This window comes from Ceratotherium simum, chromosome 31, assembly GCF_057802395.1.
Source record: "Ceratotherium simum simum isolate JZ-2026a chromosome 31, ASM5780239v1, whole genome shotgun sequence".
Taxonomy (NCBI): Eukaryota; Metazoa; Chordata; class Mammalia; order Perissodactyla; family Rhinocerotidae; genus Ceratotherium; species Ceratotherium simum.
The window spans coordinates 26,612,462-26,636,544 of record NC_141930.1 but is presented as its reverse complement, the minus strand read 5'-3'; the positions used below and the strand labels follow the sequence as shown (position 1 = coordinate 26,636,544).

Here is a 24,083-nt window from a genome sequence, read left to right as displayed (position 1 = left end):
TAACATCTAGCAAGCAGTTTATGTCGACTCTGCACAAAACCCAAAAGTGAGTAGAGTTTTGAACTTTTTATTTGCAGTTTCTCTCTTTGAATATGTATTCTGAAGAGTTCTTTTTTCTGTATGCTGTGTTGTCCGAATGAAAATATTCTCCAAAGTAATGACATCAAGATCAAACCAAGATAAAGAGCTGGCATCATTACATTTGGCAGCATATACAGTACTTAACGCTGAAACTGAAATGATCAAAACTAACCTCATGGAAAAATGCAAACACTCAAGGGTTGTAAGAAAAGATACATAAGTCAAATATGTAAAGCAATTCTAATGCTACTTTTTAAAAAAGTGTATTCCCTCTTAGAGGACTCATCAACTTCACCCTGGTCCAAAAGCTTGTTTGGTGGCACAAAGGATGACAATCAAAGACTGAGACATCAGTAAATCTCCTTTACATCCAGAAAAAATGGGAAAAACAAACCTTTAGGCAAAATACTAAAAATAGTCTCATTTTGGTGAAATGAAGCTGTTTGAATAAATGAAACTAATGGTTTTTATCTAAACCATCTGTGGTGTGAAATGAGAAGTCATGTAGAAAAGTCCTTAGAGCCTTCTGATTGCTCTACATCAGAAAGGAGAGAGGAAGGAGAGAGAAGGGAGTTTCTCTCCATTTATCTGAGAATTAACAAAGTGATCAGCACAGTGACAATGGAGGCCAACTTGTGCTAGCTGCAGGCAATCTGGCTCCCCCAGCTGTCCGTGTGGTGAAGGTGAATGTTCTGGGAATGCAAGATCACAATCATTTCAAGAAACTGATAGGTTATATAAAGTAGCAGATTCTTTCCTCTGTAAGAAAAGAAAGAAGAGATAAGGAGAATGAGAGAGAGAGAGAAGAAAAATCCACTCCAAAACCCCCACCAGGGACTTAGTGTTGTAAAGGACTGTCACTTCTGTTATGTTGGTCTGCTGAAACCACATCTTGAAACCAGGTGTTAAAAGTGACCCAACTCAACAGTGAGAATGGCTTTGTAGATACGTGTATTTTGTAATACTACCCGGAAATTACAGTTTCATTTAGATATATCGTTCTTCCTTTCGTCTTGTATGAAACTCTTGCCAAGACCAGATTTAGGTTTCTGTGGGTCTACTTTGGTAAAAAAACAAAAACAAAACAAAATACAAAATACTCCACAGAACTGGTTACAATTTACAGAGAGGTGAATTCTGAAGGATTTCCTCGGGCTTGGGAAACTGGATAAAACTAGATCAAAGATAAATCTAACAATGATTATAGGTAAAGCTACTTTTTTATAGTGCTGTTTCCACATGTTTGAGGCTCATACCAATAATGTTAGTTTTCCGGAGGGACTTGATCCATGGACCATGCCCCATGGGAGTAGCTCCTTTCATTCATTGCTTCCTTTGGATCTTGTGTAACCACAGTGGGGTCGTCAACAAATCACTGGGACCTCTCACTTAGTTCATTAGCTTTATTTAATCTTGGAAATAGTAGATTCTTACACCTCACACACTCAGTTTACTCATCTGAATAATCAAATCAAATAATCCATGGGAGGCAACCAAACCTATAAAGCTATGAAGACAAAGTTGACCAAACGTTCTCCTGTAGAGCATGATAAGAATACACCTAAGGAATCTCCCCGCCCCCACCCTGGCCTTTCTTGGATTCTATTGAAAATAATATTAATGCTTTTGGAATAAAAAGTTGATGCTGTATTCTCAGAATTTAATTTAATTAGCAACAGATGTGCTTTGACTCCAGCAATCGAGCTGCCCCTTTTCAGCAAGGTCTAAGGTACCATCCATTGGATCAAGGAGAGAGGGTGCATTTCTGCACAGTCCAGTGCTTGGCCTAATTTCTCAGAGTGGGCAGGCCCCTACAGTGGTAGCTTTTGCCCTAGAAAATGGCCACAGTACCCAGAAGTCAAGGGCTATTTTAGGACTTAGACCACTCTGTGACTTACTGTCATAAATTAAGTTTTAAGCGAATTCTGCCCTCTAGATTCTCCTTTGTCCATAGCCTGGGCTTCAGCAGGACCAAGAATTAAAGCTCTGAGCAGTGAGCCTGGCTCAGTGGGATTTAATGGGGCTCAGTGAAACACACTTCTTGACTTCTGTTCTCTTCGTGTCTCTAATTGTAAGTGCTGAATTAGCTATTATTTCTCATTTACCTTATACCCACCATCATGGAATGTGAAAAGAATTAGGGATAAAGTACTTGGACGTCCGTGGAGGAATGGCATACTCTCAAGGCTGAGCAATATGGTTCATTTGTCTATGCCTTGGAATTCGACGCGATTTGATCCCAATTCAAATGTCAAGCATCAGACTGCATCAACAGCAAAGACTTCAAAACAAAGTTATTTGGAGGTTAAACACTGACAAACACCTGCTTTAAATGTCCATCCAGAAATCTTAGCTCCAAGACCAATTCCCTCCCCACCCCAAACACAGTGTAACGGAAAGTGCCAGCAGTGAAAGGGTTAGGAGATGACAATGTCCTTTTGCATCTGCTCTGACAACTTCTTCCAGCCTGATGCATCATGAAAAGGTTGAGATTAATCCTCAAAATGCAGTCACGTTGGTAAGACCGGTGTGACTTTCACCATAACACTGGGCTCTTTATAGCCTGATGTTTAACTACACTGGAATGTTGTTCTTTCCATTGCCTTTATGACTGTACTTGGCTTTGAAACTACTGGGTCTTATTCCAGTACAAAACTCAATCTGCCCTCTCTTTTACAGACTTCAAAACATCCAAACCTGCCTTATTCTACAGGTTTCTACTGAATCAAATTGCGAGCTGCATGTTTTACCAGGAGGCTTGTCCTCTTTCACAGTCCTAGGGAGAAACCTCAGTTCACGAGATAAAGATTAATGGCTGCTACTGAACTTTCCCTCAGCATCCCACGGTGGGGTCTTTTCCCAGCGTTATGGCCAACAGGGCATGTGCCAGTCTGAGGAAACAAAACATTAATTTTGGAAATCTGATGGCTCTAAGCCTTTGATCGCCACTTGCTAACTGTCATTAAAACCTTTTGCCGACAACAGTTGCAAGCTGTGGTTTTTTGTCTGTGTGAGGTGACTAACAGCGTTACCACTCTCTGTGTGGGGAATGCATTCATCTAGCACCCAAACCACCTCCTGACTTCCGGCACCTCTTATCAGCTAAGCCATCGGCCGCGAGCTGACATTTCAACATTCAGAGGCTCCCCACCCCCACTCCAAAAAAAAAAAGTGACAGGAGGAGAAAAAGGCTCATTTGGCAATAGTTTGCTCTTGCTGTTTGGCCTGGAGAAAGACATTCAAAGTGGTAGAAGATTGTTTAGTAACAGCTGGCGAGCACCAGGGTGTGAGGCTGATTTTCAGATATGACAGGCACTTACAGGAATGCTGCCAGATACAGCTGTTTAAAAGCCTTAATAAACAGCAAGTCAATACTAATCTTTGCCAAATTAATCTTTTCCCTGACAGCCCATCAGAGCAATTATGTTTAGGCTCATTGTAAACACACAATTGTCAAACAGGGATGCTGCTTTAAAATACTGTAGTTTAGTTCACACTCTTTCTTTAGAATGATTTTTTTTCCTGTAGAATTATGTCTTTCCATTCTATTTTCTAATCACTATTTTTTTTTCCGTCCTCATGTCAGTGTGAATGAAATTTCATGTTCAAATATCCTTGCTAGCAAGCTGTTAATAAAATGTGAGATGATGACAGTAGTAGGATTTGTGCTGGTGGGCTCCTTTAATAAGACACAATTCTGACCAGGGCTGAAATCCAACACGTCATTGTTCTCAGTTGTCTCCTGGTCCCAAAACAAGAACTTCGTCTTCACTTACCTACTACAACGTAAGCTGAGTCTGGTTACAAATGACAAGATGTTGACCAAGTCAGAAACGAGACAAAGTCTAATATCTCTGCATACACATGTACTGCCAAGTGTGTATGTTGGTTCAGAAGGTACCCCTCCCTCATGAAGCTCCTAGCCTTCCTCCTTGGTGACTGGTGATGTCAGAAGCTCCCCATGTCCTTTCTCCAAGCAATAGTCTTGAGTAAGGATTTGGGAACTTGTCTGTTAGGGAAAGTTCTTCCACGCTGGAACCTAGTTCCAAAGAAACCTATGGAAATTTCCTTTGAGAAGCTTAAAAAATAGGACCATTTCTTCTTATCCTGGTGGAGTTTAGGTAGAGTCCTGGAAATATGGTCTTTTATTTATTTCATCAAGTCATACTAACACCCAGTAATTAGAAAAAAATTCAGCATCCGCTCATCACTATTTTAATTTAGCATTCCATAAACTTGTCTCCTGAAATTTCTTTCTTGCGCTCAACACTCCTACTTGTCTAGCACCTTTTTTCTCCTTTGCCTCTTAGCTTCTTGATGTGACTAGTGTGTATTATATCTTTTACTTTTGGAACTAGAAACTCTTGTTCAATTATGTAGACCAAAAAAATGTGGCACAACTCATTTTGAAATTCTTTCTTTCAATCTTTTTGTAACCTTAGATTTCTTAATGAAAAATTTCCGTTCTTCTTCACCTCCTAATGCTTGCCTGCAATATTTAATTCCCTCCTATATTTAAAGAGCTTTTAAATCAAGAAAACATCATGCAATTCCTGTTGAGAATAATTGGTGATGTTTCACTGATCTTTGTACCTATCACTGCATTTATTGTGCACCTACTATGTGCTTTGACATTCCAAGCTGCTTTGGAGGTAAAGAAATTATTCTATTCTAGAGAGACAAAGAAAGCTTTGTACTCCTGGGTGACTCATATGAATTCACACATTTGGTGACTCAATGTAATAAATATTTGGGGGTTGAACTGATGATGTGAATTCTGTACCTTGCTTTACCACTCTTTCAATGTTCAATCATCAGCAAGAGATGAATTTCTCTGTATTTCGATCATTACCTGAAAATGAGAGTTATAAATGGAACAAGAAAATGCAGATCAAATCCCCTTTCAACAAATAAACACTAAGAGAACATCTGTGTGTAACAAAAACTTTCATGTTCCAGCAAATAACTTATTTGTTACAAATTCCTACACAAAACTTTTTACCATAACAAAGAAATAATGATGTTTATTCAGATTTACTGGCATATGGTAACTTAAAATATTCTTTATTTAATCTAATGTAGTTGTCTGGGACAGATCTGAAGTGGGGTGCCTTGCAAACAAACATAACTGATTTACTTCTTTGAGTATTTTCTCCTAGGACTTGGTAAAGAACTTCTAACTCCATTTGAAATTGCATCTAAAGTTGTGGCTCAAACCCCATCATCTCTAGTTCCCAAACATATTAGGGGGAACCATATGGAACTGCCATTTTTGTAGGTAAAAAGGTCAAATACTGGCAATTTCATATGGCTCAATGTAGTTACCTTCAAAATGAGTAGGGCAAATCATTTGCAAAAGGCAAGGTCCACAGAAAAAGGAAATTGGCTGCTTATGTGGTTACTTTATATTTTGAATTCATAAATTTTAAAAATTTCTTGGTGATGAATCCAAGCCAGGACACACTTTCTTTGTAGTCCTGGCCCTCTGTGGACCACTCATGCCCCATTCAGGTGGGCCTCTTTTTCTCTAAAGCAACAAAGTGAAGACAATCACAGAGACCACCTTTCATCCTGAGCTATGTCCACGAATTTGATTAACTGGAAGTCATTACTTGACTAATTTTCCATTGTCAACTCATTCACATTTGAATGGGAATTGAGATTTTGGATTATTCTTTCTTGTCTACGTGAGAGACACGACTCAACCCTCTGCCACCTGCTATTGCACATTTTTTCTTTTCTAGTTAGTTATAATTTTGACTTTGGCATGCTGGTAAAGATACTATATGTTCGGAATTATTGCTGAATCTCCCAGTGTGACTTTATTCAAGGTCCAGGGACCCTGCGGAGTGCTATAGCAGGGGACTCTGTGTACACCATCACTGTTCCTTCCAGTTACAAGCTACAAGCTGCTGTGCCCAGGCGGGATTCTGGCTTCCTTAGAGGAGGATTCCTCAGGCAACACCTCACCACACCAGAGCTCAGGCTGCTGAGGGGGCGTTCTCAGTGTTTTAGGAAAGAACATCTGTGGCCGTGGCAGCCATTAATCCCTGTCTGTGCCCCATCACTTCTGCCATGAAATTTGGGCTTTCTCATCTGACTGGGTCTGTCCTTTAGAGACCGATGGATATCCAAATAGAATATGGTCACGCATGGTACGAATTTTTATTTATGATGTATTTTCTTTTATTTACATTTTTTTTTACTATTTTTGGTATCGAGTTTCAACACTCTCTCTACCCTGGTTGCACACCTGCTCTAGAAAAGCTGTAAACAACACTGTACTTTCCTGTACAAACCGCCTGTCAAGTCAAAGCTGGGCTGTCCTCATGCTGGTAATTACCTTCTCAGCTTAGACTTAATGCAAGTGAAAATTTTACTTTAGCATAATATAATAAATAAAAGACATTAGGTAATTAGTAGTGCTGGTATATTTCTAAAATACTAAACAGACAAACAATAAACTGTGAACCTAATCACATGAATTCTTATACAGTTTCAAGACAGGAAAATTAGAGCTCTCAGCTACAGTCATTTTAATAATCACATTGGATCTGCATTATTTATTAGTTATTACATGCTCAAGTGATTCACGGTTGTACAATGCCTAAAATCATTCCAAAGCAAGCATACCTTTTGTCTTTTTAATTCTGACTGGATTACACAATGCATATATTTGGATTTAGTTAAATTGCTAAGTATTTCACACATTCCATGGAAGAGACATCAGCCATTCTCTTGATTTCCAACCAGGCTAGCTTTCTTGATACAATCCCCTGTATGGGAGTAATCTGCTAGCTCTTTCTGATATAAAAGCTATGCAAACTTTCAGCCAGATTCTCAATGCTTTTGGTTCCCTAGCAAATCTCTAGTACCCTCAGAATTCTCTTGGAAGACCCAGAAATTCTGGAGAGAGAAGCAGCTTGTAGAGGCACAAAAGACAGCAAGAATCTCCATGTCTATCAATAGCTTTCACAGTTGGAATGGCCTCCCTTTCCTTTTCTATGTCTAGTTACTCACCTTTCCTTTTTAGATGGATTCTTGACAGTATGCTTCCCTTTGTTTCCTCCTGCCCCTGGTTTAATTCCTAAATGTTTTCTATATTTTGTGAAAAGTGTGCAGTTTGAGGAAATTTGGTGGATTTGACTTCAATTTTGTTTTTTTTTGGAGGAGGGGAGTTTACAGAACTGACTAAAACCAGCTGAGAACCAAGAAGCAACCCTTTTCAGATAGAGAACCCGTCTGTTTGTTTAGTCTTGGAGCTTGTGTGACTTTTAGGGAAATTCTCTGTTATATTGTACGAAGAAAGCAAGTTCTTAAATATCACAGTTTTTCGTTTGCATCAACCAAAGACATCTAGAAATAAGGATTGGTTACTTTAATTTGCTGCTAAATGAAAAGTAGGTTTGGCTTTATTCATGTCACTGTAAAAACTAAATAATAAAGTATTCACACCAAGCGTGAACTTTTTTTTGCCAGCAAAAGTTAAAACATCAAAGAAACCTCTTTCAAATACTAACAAATTTACTTACAAACACCTATATTTATTATTTCATAAATAGGCGCAACAGGTCCATAAAAAAAGATTAAATACAGACACAGTATGAAGAAACAATAATACAGAGCCATATGTAAAGGTTATAATTTAGCTGTTCCCAATCTGTTTCTGCATCTAATAAAATACCAGGTAAGCATTTGGCAGTTTTATACATAAAAGGACTTAAATGACATTTACTAACCATTACACAAAAAAGTGATACAAAAAAGCAATTTTTCTGCAGTACAAAATAAATGTGTTTGCGCTTCCCTTACCGCTAGTTTCTTTTTGTCTGATCAATGAGACAAAGCCAATTTGTTTTTAAATTAAAATCATTTGGGAATACGTTTTTTTTTTCAAATATTTTGAAAATATAGAACTATTAGTCAGTTGTTTTAAAAATGAAGTAAAAATATGAACGTTTGCCAATTTAACCCCTATTGTGAAATCAATAAACTGGAATGAGCCAGTTTCAAATTACAATTTAGCTACAAAAACATTCACATTTTATACTCTAGGAGAGTGTGACATAGATGCTATTTACAAACTTGCTATGATTGCTACATCAAGCCATTTAAAAAGTCTTTAGTAGTTCCATATAAACAACCATTATGAAAACCAATGGAAAATCCAGGATTTTTATCCGAGACATCTACAGTTGCTAAGGCAGGTACTATAGCGCAGCACTTCACAGCAAAAAACCAACATAAAATCTGAATGGTCCAAATTTCCTTCAGGGAAGAAGAAAAAACAATGTCCATAAAGGATTAAAAAAATAATAAAGAAGCATGACTATTTCTTCCAGAGTGGGTAACCCACAAGCTCAAATGGTCCTAAGTGCTTAGCAACTTGCATTTTCTAATAAAATGGAGAACTGCCTTGACTGTACAAAGCAATCCACGGTGAAAAGACTTCCCTGAATTCCTCAGTGGAAAGAAGAGGTGTTCAGATTTTCAGGTAAGGTACAGTGCTTTGTCCCTCTGCATGCCCCTGTGTGAAGAGAAAACAGACAAGGCCTTGTTATAAGACGCGGGCTACAGGTGAGCGTGGGCCGTGTATGTCTATATGTTCTAGCTTGAGGGATGGAGTTGTGCACTGGGGAAGTGCACAGTTAAAGCAAAGAGGGATCTAAAGGCATTTATTCTTGGAACGGCTAGAAGACTGCTTAAAAATTTCTGGAGCGGTGTCTTCTGCTTTCACGAACGTGGAACCCTTCCAGATCATCTTTTAGAAAGCAGAAAGAAAAGACGGATCTTGCCCACGACTAGAGAGTAGGGCACGATATGCATGCTATGAGCTGTGCACCACCAGGTGGCGATAAGCGGCCGCTCACCCACTACTGCAGTAGTCGTTATTCCAGTCCACGGGCTGGGCGGGAGGATTTCTGCACCCGGAACGCACGTACTCCATTGCTTGGGTGACCACTTGTGCAGCCGTAGACGTAGGATTGATTATAGTCTGATAGTCAGGTTGAAGAGTAAATCCCTGAAAGGGAAAGCAAGTCCACAAATAAGGATCAAAGTGCCTTTTTAGGAAGAAAAGCACCTAAATATTTATCCATTGTTTGCAAACACACCCACTGCCTTCTTGCTTGTGTCTCTGCGAGAGTGAGCTTATGGGAAGGGACTGGAAAACTTAAAACAAAGTGCCCATAGCCCCATTCCTTACCTTTCCTTCATTCAGCCATAATTAGAAAACCTTTAATTATACTCTTGAGCAGATAAATTGAACTGAGAAACAATTTAAAATATAGAGAAACCAACTCAAACAAAACAAAGAGAAAAGGACCTAAACTCCTCCAAGTTTCTGTTTTCTATCAAACCTAACAATACATTAATAGTTAATCCCCAGAATATGCAACAGAATCTTTTTTGAAGGAGTCAGGCAGCAGGTGGCTGAGTGTTTTATTAGACTACACCTATTCACATATTGTTCTCAAAACCCTTTTTCTTCATTCAATCACAAAAGGACCATCTGCTTCTTCTTTTATTTGTACTACTTTCTCAGCTAAAAAATTTCAAGCAAAGCTTTTCAACAGTTGTTGGACTAATCCAGGGAAGGAGATTCAAAACAACTTGCCACTGGAAAACACAGAGAAGGAAAAGTGTAAGATAGAGCAAATATTTTTTTAATTGAAAAGTCTATGAAGTGGCAAATCATAATCAGACTTCAGGAAGATTCTTTTAATATACTGGTATGGTGAAGTGTCGACTTTTAATCCTTGCAAAGCTATTAAAAATTCAAGGACAGACTCTCTGAAGTATATAGTTATATCTGGTAAACAAAAAGCATTATACACTGATTTATTTTTAGCTTATCTAGTGAATTCAAGAACTGCAAGCAAGCTTTGCTGAAAACGACCAAAAAAGCAACTTAATTAATCTGGCGGTTGTCTCTTTCTCCAGCCAATTTCATACAAGGTTTTTAACCACTGAAAAATCAAGAGATTTGATAACGAATCATTCTCTATCCACTTGTAGGGAACTTTTGAAGGCATAATATTGTTGAGTTTTTACATTTTTTTTCTTTTTTTTAACTTAGCAGAATGATCAGAGGATTGATTTTTAACTTAGGATATTTCTTTAGACTTTTATTCATGTTTGAGTGTCCCTTGGGTAAAGACTCAAAGCCTCCTATTATCAAATGTCCTAAATTCTCAATATCGGCTTTAAGATATTAATTTCTTTTCCGTTCAAATGATAAAGACTTCAAGCCAGTATCCACACTCACTCCCACCAAAGCCGTGAATGAAAGACAAAACTTTGAATGACTGGATACAAATCATTGAAGAGTAGAGAATCAGCCAGCCTGGTTATTTGTCCTCATGCAGACGAAAAGGATAGAATGTTTCCTAAATTAACAGCTGGTTTGTGGGAAATAAGTTTGTTTATGTAGACACCACCTGCAGCTCAAGCTAGAAACATTTTGCAGAATAGGAAGGTGAAACATACGAGGTACATTGGGTCACTGGGTGTTTGGTTCTCCAGACCATCCCATGTCTCTGTCAGAAGAGAGGTCCCACTGGCTTTAGTGAAATGTATCCATTTCACTATGGTCCTATAATATTGTCTTTACCGGGCTTATTATCCACCTTTCTTGACTTCTTTCGCTAGTGTCTAGTGTGATGCTGGGCAAACAGCAGGAAAAAGTTTCTCGAGAGAGAAGCCTCATTTTGCCTTCCATTTGAGTCCCTGTCATGAGGGCTGGCCATATGGACTTGAGATCAGAGAATGTTTGCATTGCTTATTGGATGTTCTTAGGGCCTAGCCCATAGCAGTGGCTCAATAAATCATGTTTTCCAATAAATAAAGTTTAACACAGACTCTTTGATGCTACTGTTAGAAAGGCACAGGGAGTGTAAATGTGTAAATGCCAGGGCTTTCCTATGTCTTTAAGGTAAAGTTCTCTATATTGGATTTTTGCACAATCAACAAAACAGAACCTAATGTAAACAAGTCTCAAAAATAGAGTAGTTGAAAAAATCTTGAGTTAGTGGAAGGTATGGAAACATATGACAAAGCAAAAAATAAATAAAAACAAACCAACTTCTTTCACCCAATCCCACACAATCAACAACAGAAACCACCACTGCTTTTTTTCCATCCAATGAAAATAGTTCCTCACGGTTGGGTGAGAGAATATCAGGAGAACATTAATTTTTAAGTCATTAGTTTAAGATTAAAAGCGTAACTTCAGTTTATAAAACCAAAATTATGTGTTATCTACAAAGTTCAAAGATTTAAAATTCAGCCAACTTCAATGCCTAAATTTAAGATCATTAATATTAAAATAATCAAGGACAAAGAAAAATATAATCAAAGCCTGAAATAACACTATCTTACTTGCTTTCAATTTAGAAAACGAAACATTCTTCTGAACACTATATAAAGAGATGTTGAGGTCAAACCTAGAGCTAAGTACATTTTTATTGATGTAAATATGAAACAACAGTGATGATATACATTTCTGAAAAATGTTTGCCTAGCAGTCTAATTAAACAAGACTGAATATTTTGAATGCTCAAGAGAAAAATCACCAACTGTTTTGTAGCATGCCTGGAATTTTAAAATTTCATTTTCTGGTGCCAGATTGAAATAAAAATAGGAAACATGATAAAGATTAATTTGATGTCAGAAGGGACATTTGCTCTTTAATTAGATTTCTGTAGCCCTCGCAGTTCTGTTTGTGCCACCATAGCAAGTCCTAAGAAGCCTGCAGCAGAACCAACCAGAGGTCCTCACAGCCACACTTTGCTGGGAACTAATTTCATTTCCTGCCTGTCTGGAGAGGTATTTTCAACAGGCATCAATGTTTTTGTCTTCACAACTGATTTATTCATCAATCTCAATGTGATTTTTGTAAACCTTTAAATTACACCCAAATCCTAAAGCAGCTGTTTATTACACAAGGAAATTGAAAATCTGTCTGTGTGATATCATACAAAGATTTTTTCTTAAGGTTATAAAGGAAGTTGACAGATATTAATGATTTTTTTCTCTTGACCTCATTCAACAACATAGTGAACAGAAAAAAAGGGAAGAAAACTGGACCAAAAAGAGCAGGTCCAGGGGTTTAGTGTATAAAATATTATTCTAGAAAAAAATGAAACTATTATTCCTGGTGGACTAGACAAGCATTTTTGTAGGATACATTCATTTTCATAAGGATAATAAAATAGCTGAAGTAATTCTGAAATATGAGACATTATCTTAAAAATACCATCGCCATTAACGTTTCTCTTTCTCTTTTTCTTGCTTTTGGTGTTGGAATATGTGAACACGGCCCCCATGCCCAGGAAGCAAACATCTCTAGGATAAAGGTGATTTGGATGATAAACCAGACAGGTCTAATTTCATCCACAACCTGGCTCTGCCACCACAGGCTGAAGACCAACTTGGATAACTTGAACACTGGCCCCAACAGACTGTTGTGATTGTAATAAATTGAGTGATGACAAGGAGTCATGGACTCTTTGACCCTGATTTTAGGATTATCAACTTCTTGGGGCTGCCAGTCCCTAAACTGGAGGCTCCCACTCCGGCTACCTAACCATGAATCTGACCTCATCCCCATCACCCTCCCCTTATCCACCATGCTCCCCACTGGCCTCCCTTCCATATCCTGGACAAGCCACGCTCCTCCCCAACTTGGTCCTTCCAGCCTGGAGTCTCTTTTCCCTGCTGCTCTGCTGTATTCCCCACATACTCTTCCCACCTTCTGATTTTTAAAGGCTGCCTCCTCTTCCCATCCCTCAGGTGTCTGTGACAGCTCTTGGTAGGGGTCTTCCTTATCCATTCCAGCTAAAGACTCTGCTATTTCTCCACACACTCTGCAGTTTTTCCTCCTGTTTTTTTTTTTTTTTTTTCTCTTTCCATGGGATCTTAATAATTTATTTATCTTATTACCACCTGCTACCCCCCAACTCTGATGTGAACTCCATGGGGGCAGAGGCCTCATTACCTGTTCTCATTTATCATTCAATTTCCAGAGCCTAGACAGTGCCTGGCACATGCTAGGTGTTCAATTAATCTTTTTTTTTTGTGAATAAATGAAATTTTAAAACACTTCCAAGAAATTGAGATTCTACAAACTAACCTATAATTTCTTCTAATATTTAAACACTTTTACTGCTCATTTTTTTTAATTCACTCATTTGTTCATTTATCCATTCAACAATTATTTTATTGACTACCTACCATGATCAAGGCGTTGTTAAAAGGGATTTAGTCACTGTAGTCTTTCAGCTATTTACTCTCCATTTTGGGTGCATGCCATTTTGTCTTCCATTATTATTATTATTTTTTTTTAAAGATTTTATTTATTCAGTTTTTTCCCCCCAAAGCCCCAGTAGATAGTTGTATGTCATAGGTTCACATCCTTCTAGTTGCTGTACGTGGGACTCGGCCTCGCGTTGGATGGAGAAGTGGTGCCTCGGGGCGCTCCCGGGATCCGAACCCGGGCCGCCAGCATCAGAGCGCGCGCACTTAACCGCCAAGCCACGGAGCCGGCCCTTGTCTTCCATTATTAATGTAAATCGAAATCAGGTCCTACCATCTAGGTAAGAACACTTTTTGAGATAGATACACTAATAGAACTGACTTAAAGAATGATGAATAACTTGTCCAATGTAATCTGTTCTATTTCTTGCTATTCAGTTCAGATTCTGTATGGAAAGACAAATCTCTTGAGTTTTCACATGTGGCCTTACATAATTCTGAAATGTTTGAAAACTACTCAGAGTCACAGCCAGCTCATCGTATAAATAGAAAAAGGAACCATCTCTGAGTGGATAAATTAGAAAAAAGGTGTCCTCTCTGGACAGAGCTCTAGCCCTCAACCTGGTGAGGGGACTGTGTCTTCCATCTTCTTTCCTCCGAGAAGACACATCCCCTCGCTACAGCACCATGAGCAGAATACAGGCCCTCAACCGGGCGGCTCCCATAGGTAGGAGTCAACCCACACAAGGTTGTGCCCCTCCAACTCTTCATTCCTTCCGCAAACACTATTGGTTCATTAAAATGCAAGGACATCCAAGAGTGTCCCTTTGATTGTGAGTGATGTCTGATGGAAAGAGTGGAAATCTGACCCTATGAATATCACTTGCTGGTCACAAACGCCGCTGCAGACAAGGCAAGGTGGTGGAAGTCAGCTTTTCCGCAGTCTTCTTCCCTAGTGAGTCAACAGCTAGTTTGTTGAACATAGGTAAGTCAGTCATCAGAGCTCTATCAATATCCTTGGCTTAGGGACCAAGGAAGACTTCAGTAAGGAGATGAGTCCTTTCGCTCTCCATAACCATTTTAACCTTAGAACTAACTAATTTGGATTTAAAGACCCTCCAAATTCTTAGGAGAGACAGGTTTTCTAAGATGAAACTGGTAATAATCTACAAGAGTGATTAAGAGTGAGAGGCAGCAGGCCTAGCATTTAAGAATTCAGGCTCTGATTTCTTTTTTTTCTCTCTCTCTTTTTTTTTTTTGTGAGGAAGATTAGCCCTGCGCTAACATCCGATGCCAATCCTCCTCTCTTCGCTGAGGAAGATTGGCCCTGGGCTAACATCCATGCCCGTCTTCCTCTACTGTATATGGGAGACCGCCACAGCATGGCTTGACAAGCGGTGCGTTGGTGCGTGCCCAGGATCTGAACCTGCAAACCCTGGGCCGCTGCAATGGAGTGCGCACACTTAACTGCTACACCACTGGGCTGGCCCCCAGACTCTGATTTCTGAACAGATGTGGGTTTGAATTCCAGAGCTGACCTTGTGAGCACATTGCTTCACTCGGACAAGTCTGAGTTTTCTCACCTGAAAATGAAGATAATGCCAGGACCCACACTACAAATTTTCTAAAATTAAAGATGAGGTTAGGTAATGTATTAAGATTTGCTACTGTCAGCTCTCAGAAATCCTGTCTATAATTATAATAATAAAAATGAATTTGGGACCATGTGTATTTTATTTCTCTTTCTGCCTCCCCTCCACGCCCCGAACCAGTCCAACTATAAACTCAAATTCCACAGAGGGCTAAATGTAAATTCTATATGAAGGGTATGTTTGCATATTTAATTATAGCTCTGGGGATAATAATTGGATTATAAAAGTGATAGATGAATTTGATGTGATTTGTAGTTCTTACCTTGACCTATTTTTTAAAACAAGTTTTTGGGATTTTTGAATGCGTTATGCTCAGTTTAGTTTATACCATTTGTTCCTCATTTTCAAACTTGAAAATAACACCAAAACCCAAAAGGAAAATTTGATTTCAAAGAAAAGTCAAGGGAAAATTGCACACAAATGGTTTCAATAATTGGGGAGTGGGCAAGGCGGCTTCCCAACCTCCTGCGTTTTCCAATTTCTGCAGTAGCCAGATATCCATTTTAAAATGAAACTGGTTAAAATTTTCATTTCTTAGAACTTTTAAGGTTGTACCAATTTGATATTTCTGACCAGAAATAGTGGGCCTGATTTCATTTTACAGGATTTATTGGACTCAACAGGCATACCAATCAAGATTTTCTCATTTCCAAACAATATATTTTTTAAAAGATATAGAATTCTCCATCTCAAAGAGATATTTAGCAGTAGTTAGCATCTCAAAATAACAAATGTACTTTACTCAAGAAGCAGAAAACAAGAAGGGTGATTAAGAGGTGAAGCAAAATGGATTATCATGGCAAAGAAACCAGTGATTATGGAAAGCAGCAGCTATCAATTGTTTGATAATATAATGCTGCTCAACTCACCACCTGTAAATTATATTTTTCAGAAAGCGGATATTTGTTGAATATCTTCCATTCTCTCTATTTAAATAGAAGAATGGAAAATACATACCCCCCTCCCTTGCTGGATGGACAGACCCCCCCAGCACTTCTGAAGAGGTGTGCAGAGTGTGGGTACCTACCTGCTGCATGGTGGGTGAATGTAAGGCAGACTGGACCTGCATGGGCAGCTGGTTCCCAAGGGGCTGCTGCATGCTGAGTGGCTGATGCTGCTGCATGTTGAGATGCTGGTGAAGAGGTGGACTGATCTGGAGGGGAGGTGGGGGGGACACGGCCATGTTTGCTATAGAGACAGTCACTGGCATTTGGTTATTGGGCTTGGGGGCTATGCTCCTGGGGAGGCTGGGATGCATGGCGGTTAGGTGAGGATTCATTCCTGGTTGTTGGTGATAGTGGGAACTCAGGTACAGAGCTGAGTGGGCCTGGCTGGGCCCGTGGAACACTGACGGCTTTGAGTTGATCAGCTGAGGAGGTTGAGATGTCTTAACATCAACAGGTTCACTGTAGCTCTGTTGAGGAAACAAACAAAAGCAGAGTTAAGAGACTGACCCATGTGGTGTTGATTTCTATTAGCAAGACGCTCTGTGACTTTACTCATGAACTTTCACGTGAATCAAGATCCAGTATTATTCTTGACTCTCTTATCTAAGAACTCCTCCACCATTATTTGTAACGTGACTTATGCAAGACTGAGCTTATTCTATTTCTTTCATGAAATCTAAACAATCTACAGGGACATTTTTCTTTCCTTTGCCTAAATGCTAAGCTCTAACCTGGTGACTTTTCTCATTATCCAAACAAAGATAAAAAGATGAGGGGAGGAACGGATGCCATCATTGTCTAACAGGAAATACAAGTGTAGCTCGCTTTTAAAGTAATTCAGCTCTTCTATTGATTATGTGTTTAGTTTTTATTTTTCCTTTTTATATTCTGAAAGAGCCTTGGCCTAGATATTTACACAAAGAAAACAAAGCTGGTGGATGGAAATGGATATGGAAGAAAAGAGTTCTAAAATACCCTTCTGAAGTCATAAAACCACATTAATATATCTTCAAAGTAACCAAAGAACTCATCTTGATTTTTTAAAGAAGTTAGTGATGAATTGTCCCCATAATGAACTGGATAAAAATAATCTCTGTTAGAAATTTTAGACTCCATCATAAATTAATATAATTTTGTCCTAATTTTTTTCATACCTTCATATGGCCATTTTCTAATAATCTTTTAATTGACTTAAAAACTAGACAGATCAGTGGAAACCTAAAAGAATCAAGAATTAACCCTGAGGCATTTCTTCTTGGGCATGAACCTACCTCCTACTTTTGCTAAAAGGAAGAGGCTGATAAAACAAATGGTGAAAGGTGAAACCAGCTGGAGAAAGAAAATGCCAAAATGTCCTTCCGGACAAAAAAGTCATTTTGTCAAAACCAGGTCTTGAAGATGCATATATACCCTTATTCTGCAACCTTGATGTCATGCTTATTCAGTTTATAAGTCAAAACAAATTTCTTGTTCCTCTCAGCACTGCAGGGTTTTTGTAAAGCCCTCCTGCCTATGCAGCACCATCGACTGACAGGCACGTGGGGGAAACTGGCTCATCATGCGTGACGATGTGAAGTCAACATGGGAACTTCATTTCACAAGGCAGCCTGCAACACTGCTAGCAACACAACTCATTTTTTCCCAATAATGTAGGAAAATTAAATGCAAACCACGGTAAGAATGACGCTGCACGTGTGCTGACTCGAGAGGGCAGGCTGGGGTGAACGGACTACTGGCCCCACGTACTCTCTCTGTAGGAAGGACACAACTGACACGTAAAAATATGCCAAACCGTGGAAATCTGGGGTCCTGTGAGACTCTAAATACTCCATGCAGAGTATATAGTAAGGCATGCCCAAAGAATTCAAGCCCCTCCCAAAATCCTCCTTCTATATTTTTCTCTGTGTCATTGTTGATGCAGCCTTCTGAAATAAGAACAGACATTCAGACTCCCTGTCTTCTGAAGTAATATCAAAAATGTCAAAAATTGTTCACAAAAATTTTCAAGAGGAGGCTTTAGACCAAAGAAGCTTTGTTAAACATAGTACCTAAAAGGTGCTTTCAATTTAAAAAAAAAAAAAAACTGAAGTAGATTTTTCTTGCTTCTATTTAAAAGTTCTCCTTGTTGATGTGCAGAGAGGTGAACAATTCAAGGAAAAGGTCAAATGGGTTAATTCAGTCTGTGTAAACAGTGACTAGTTCTATATCCGAATAACATGTACTGCAGTGATATGCCTCAAAAATCATTCCATATATGCCAAGAAGATTATGTGTTTATTGTGTGTCTGTGTGTTTAAGCCATCCGGGAAAGTGTTTGCATTCCCTCTTCTGTAGCCCATTGCAAGAAGGCTAACTTCATATTTAGTCACACACTCTGTCAACTGCATACAGGAAAAAAATGATTACACAACGACCAGAGAGCTATAAAAATTACCACATCTTAGTGCATCTGTTTTTTTGCTTTATAGATGTTTTTCATTTAAATAGAAGAAAAATCAGTCACATTTTCCATGCTATCAAAACCATGAAATATACGCAGCTGTAAAATGTTTTCGTTTTTTATTTCTGTAGCCAATAATCACCTCTTTAGCTAATGATATGGTATATATAAAATAGTAGTTATGTAGCCTGAACTTGTATGTGCATGTGTGTGTGTAAACACAATGCATACAGGTACATATGACCTGTTGTTCAGACACAATCATACAATCATCCTAGGAGTTACAACAATGTAGTTAAATGAATATATTTCTTTAAATTAAACATACACACTTATGCTACACTTAGAACAGAAATGACTAATCCTAGTGAGTACAGACACTTAGCAAGTAGCAGGGCTGGCTTCATGGGCCGGTAGCCAGTCCTGGCAAGCAGTTCCAGAAATAACACCTGCTTCGCCCCTGACACACACAGTTTCCAAATTGTATTAGAGGGAGTTTATGGAAAAATAAATGTCTTAAAAAAAAACAAGGTTCCGTGATAACTTATGTGGGGGAACAGCACTGGGCTACATAAGAGTAAGTAGGTGCCTTCACAGCGGGACCTCCCAGGGCCTTCAGTCTGCTAATACATGCTGTGAATCTCAAGTGAGAGCCACAGAAATCTCCTCAATGGGTCATTTTGTGAATTAGTCTTCAACAGAAAACACTGGTTCAGAAGAACTAATAAATTACACATACATATTTAAAATGGCAAATGGAACATACATTTCAATTTAAATAGTCCTATTTCTTGCCTCAGATAAACTAATTTTTATTGCCTCAAAATGCATATTTAAATTATATACAGCTAGATGTAATATTAAAATAATCCACTGTTTCATGTTTCCTGGAGTACTATCTGCACAGTGAATTTCATATTCTAGGCTAGGGACAGTGAGGGACACAATGTCCTGAAGGAATTAGCAAGTTGGTAGCTTCTCAATTACAGTCTGGAAGAGCTAAGGTGTGGACATGTTAATGGTTTTTCTCAATGTTGAATTAAAAATAAACAGTGAACCAAATTCTCCTGAATCCCACTTTTTAAATAACAGCATATGGTCCACCATATAGACAGATAGATGACTGACAGATGCAGAGATCGAGATGTAGACACGGAGACACATAGAAATAGATTGCAACCGAATTTGAGATACTTTATTGACAACCTTGTCAAGAGTGTCTTTTCTCATGGTAATTAAACACGGAATTTCAGTTTGTCTCTCCAGCCATTTGTTTGTATTTGTCTTCTCCATACTAAAACGTGTAAAGATCAGTAACGCCAAACCTATTTTGAAATAGTAGTAACTTTTAATCACTAGAAGGGCTAGAGGCAAACAAATTAAATAGATTTCCCAAAATAATGATTTGGACAACACTTCTATGTTTTAACATAGAGGGAGGAAGACTTTCGGGAAGTTGCGTGTTTTCTCCTTATTTTCTAAATAGTTGAATGTGATAAGATAAATAACGGGTCTAGCTTGTGCCTACATATGGTAGACACTCCAATAGGGCTCTCCTCCTGTATTCTCTCTTCACAATGATGTCCTGCGTTATCAGGGAAAGGAACTTTTTTATGGTAGGGACTTGAATTTCTGTGTCCCATGCACCTGGCCCAGTGCAAAGTACCTAAAGAACACAAACATGTTTGTTGAATGACTGAATGACTATTCTTGAGCAATACTCCACAAAGTCACTCTTGCCTTTGCTGAGACTCCTGACAAGACATGCCATTCCTCTTCCCAAAGAGTGAGGAAAGATCTGAAATCTTTGAAAACCTACAAAATATCCGATTGATCTTCTCCACTCTCTTCTTTGCTCTCAACGTGAAAAGTGGTGAGAAATTATAACCCTCAGCTCTGTCCTGTGGTTAGGTGCCTGGCCCTTTATTCCCCACTGGATCTCGGTTGGATGGCAGGCAGCAGGGAAGCTTATTGCGTTTCACCCATATTTTGAGAATGTGTATCTTCCGTAAAGGTCCTCTCATTTAGACAGGGAAAAAAACATGCTTCTGGCTTCACTTCTGAATAATTCTTAATCAGACTAACACATCAGACCATCTATTAATTACAGAGCTATTTTATTATTTTGGAAGATAGGTAGAATAAGTTCATTTTCCATAGCAAAGTGCCATGAATTCATAATCTGATTAAATGGGAATATGAAGAAATCATAAATTTAATATACTCTCACTGTCATTTTCTTCCAATTAAACTATGAAAGTAAGGCTACGATTTTGCAAATAATTATATTGTATATAGAGATCTCTATACCTCCCATCCAGAAATTGGAACTATTTTCTCATACAGACTAAATAATTTGTTTGTTTCTATTTTCAAACACATTATCCACTTTTATTTAGTGGTGTGTTTTCTGTTGGTCACCTGATAAGTGTGATTTTACCAGTGTATACACAACCGAAAATCAACCCTCGAGCCTGACATTTTCATGTGATGAATGTGTTCTTGCTATTAGTTTCTGAGTAAGTTCTATTTCCTATTTACTTTTGGACCACTGATTCTGAAAGATGCTTTCTATAGGCAAAATGGGTGTGTCTTCCACAAAGGATACAACTCTATAAACCTTAAGATACTTCTTATTAACCAAGTTGTTGATTATCTGAGACAGTTTCAATTCCATTTACTTTGTATAATGAAGATAATACTGCACAGCATATAAATGCCCCCATTCTGGGAATGGTAAATGCTATAAAAATGAAAGATTGACAAAGCAATTGTTAGTTAAAATAGCAAAGTATAAACATAAGACATAAAACTCAGTGGAAGCAACAATATAGGAGTTGTTGAACCAAATCAGATTAATAGTCCATCTAATCTGATTTTTGTTTTCAGCACTGACCAATACTTGATGCCTTGGAAATTAAACAAAATTTATGGCACCTAGTCAATTGTGCATTGTTACTTCAAGAAGGAAAATCTTCCCTGGTCCTTGCAGGTGATTAACTCACACCCTGAAGCATGAGATTTTATTATCTTGAAATCACAATCTGGGCTTACAGAGCTGCAAATTTTATGTTAACAGTCATAAAATGATCCATCTTATTTTCAAATTCAGACTCAGTATTTGTCTCAATAGCTCTCCATGACATGAATTCTATAAGTTACTTCATCCTGAAAAGAAACCATTTCTTTTGTTTCCAATTTATTATCCTTTAATTGAACTGAGAATTGTATTTCTTTACTACTAGTCGTGGCAAGAGAGAACTTTTGTAATTTAATTCAATATTGTCCTATACTGTACATTAAAAAAAAAAGCTTCCATTGTCTTCTATAGGTTTTGGCACCCCAGCTCAAGGGAGAGACAAAATCTCATACTTGATGTGCGACCTTAAAATCATGAATCTAATTACTTTTATTTAACATACCAGAATAAATTCATCCAACTGCTGTCTCCTTCCAGGTTGGCACTTTTGAGAGGCTGTATGCTTATTTCAATAATGCTGCTTTTACTTAGAATATTTGGGAACTTCCCTACTGGAATTCTCTTCAGAGCCTGTGGGACACTGTTTTACATATCCTCAGACAACTCTTTGTCTTTTGATGGTGAATTTGATTTTTAGAAACAGCTAATAGTCACTTGCAGCCAAGTCTGTGGGTTATATCTGGGTGATGTTTGGGGAAAAGAATGAGGTGTGAAAACAATGTAACAAGATTGATTTTCTGATGTGGCTCATAAACTTTTCCTGACTGCAGTTCTAAAAGAGGAGTTTCAAAAATCTTTTGAACTCTGGGAGCAATAATAAAGTAAGTTTGTAGCCTCCTAAGGTGACTACTTTGAATGCAACATTCATTTTGGGAATATAAATTCAGGTCTATGCGGGAAAATGAAACTAGTTCCAATTGCTTTAAAGTTACACATTGTTTTCAACATAATAATTTAGACTCATGTCTAGGAATTCCTGAGTCTATGGAAAAAGTATATTTCCTTAAGCTTTACTTAATAGCCCAACCCAAAATGACCTTAAATAGTGTGTAAAACTGCCCAAGCCAAGAAGCCCTAGCCTTCATAATAGCATATATTCTTGGCTCTTGGACTATTCTTAGTCTCCCCTGACTAAAGGCTCATAGAGACTATTTCAATTAAGGAAACTGTGTACCTGATTTTTTTAAATGACTGGGTCATTTTTTATCTTTATAAAAGGATGTATCCATGAAGCAAATTTTTCTTATTTTAATGTCACTTTTAAAATTTCTTTATATCAAAGCAGCTTTGTGGACAATTGAAAATACGATCCAGCTAAATTTTCAATCGTACACAAACTTCCTAGTCCTTTGCACACCTATCAATAACATTAAAAATAAAATTCATAATAATAATAATAATTGCTGGTATTTATTAAGTGCTTCCTGTGTTCGAAATCCTGAATCATGCAGTTTATACAGAGTTTCTTATTTTATCCTTATGGAAACTCTATGATGTAGCTCCTATTATCGTCTCTACTTAACACATGTGTAAAGCGAGACTGAATAGTTGAATAACTTGCATGAAGAGAAGCAGTGAGGAAGTGAGAAACCTGGAATTTGAACTCAGATCCACCTGTCCCCACCTGCCCCCAGTGGATTTTTCTGCCTCGGAGGACTCTCTCTCTGTAATCTTGTGGCTTTTTAGAGGTCCTCTAACATGTCTCCCTTGATGACCTGTGGAAGCAACGAGGTTGAAGATACCTTCAAGATCTTCTCTAATCGTATTTATAACCGTATTTATAAACGTTTGCTTCCTGCTTTCAAATTTCTCTATGGAAAGAAATTGTTTACCCAAACAATTCGAGAGTTTAGTGATGTGCCCCGTTCAGATTAAATTCCTCTAGTTTGAAATGGCATCTCTTTTCTCATTCTAGAGTCGGAGAAAATGGAGCGCAAGTCATCACTGCCCTGGGTCTAATGCCCGTCATGGGCTTCAATGTGCCTAAGTGTTTGTTTTTCAGGCTCAGCAATTTCAAATTCTCTCTTCTCTGCGACTATCTTCTGCCCTTCACCTTTTACGACTTTTTCCTCTGAAATCTCTCCAACTCCCCCTTTAAATTTTACAGGCTAAAACTGAATAAATTATTCCGGGGTCTGACCAGTGCTGTGTTTGCAACACTCTATGCTCCTCTTCATCGGGCCTTCGATTCTGATGTGTCTGTACAGCAGAGTGGTCTGTCACTGGCTCCACGTGACCAGGTGAAGCACCTGCATGGCTGGAATGGCATGGCACAGAGCAGTGCTTTCCAAACATTCTGCAGGCCCGAGATTCCTCCGAGAGTCTCTGGCCAGCCTCTGGTGGTGGAGGGTGGGTGGGTGAGAGCGGGCAGCCTCCTACCCCCCAGCCTCATTTAAGCCCGGGCAGCCTTACTCTTAGCTGTCTAATATGTTAGGCTTAGCACAGAATTTTATTGGGTGGATAACAAGAGGTCGTAGTTCTAGAGATATGAATGTTTGACAATCACTCAGGGTAGAGAAAAGCCTGTAAGCTTTGGAACAAGAGAGCAAAGAGTCTGAGTCCTTGCTCTGCTACTGCTGAGAAAGGGTCAGCACTGTTCAACTGAAGTCTGAAGGTTAGAATATTCATTTACTGTCACTGAGCTTTTTTATTTTTGGTAGATTTCAATTTTATTGAGATCTGGAGTCATGTTAATGAATATGCTGGATTAGATGGTCTGCAGTACATTT

General features: G+C 38.4%; 1 protein-coding gene across 2 annotated transcripts in view; it reads right to left on the bottom strand.

Moving 5' to 3' along the window:
- Window positions 1–7,604: 7,604 nt before the first annotated feature.
- TOX (thymocyte selection associated high mobility group box) overlaps window positions 7,605–24,083 on the bottom strand; it is a 292,959-nt gene continuing 276,480 nt past the window's right edge. For both annotated transcript variants that reach the window (XM_004435727.3, XM_087420532.1), the window contains exons 7-9: window positions 16,015–16,401; window positions 8,952–9,103; window positions 7,605–8,608 (exon numbers count right to left, since the gene is read on the bottom strand). In XM_004435727.3, the coding sequence (XP_004435784.2) occupies window positions 8,572–8,608; window positions 8,952–9,103; window positions 16,015–16,401 (576 nt within the window). In that variant the 3' untranslated portion in view covers window positions 7,605–8,571. The remainder of the gene's footprint in view (window positions 8,609–8,951; window positions 9,104–16,014; window positions 16,402–24,083) is intronic.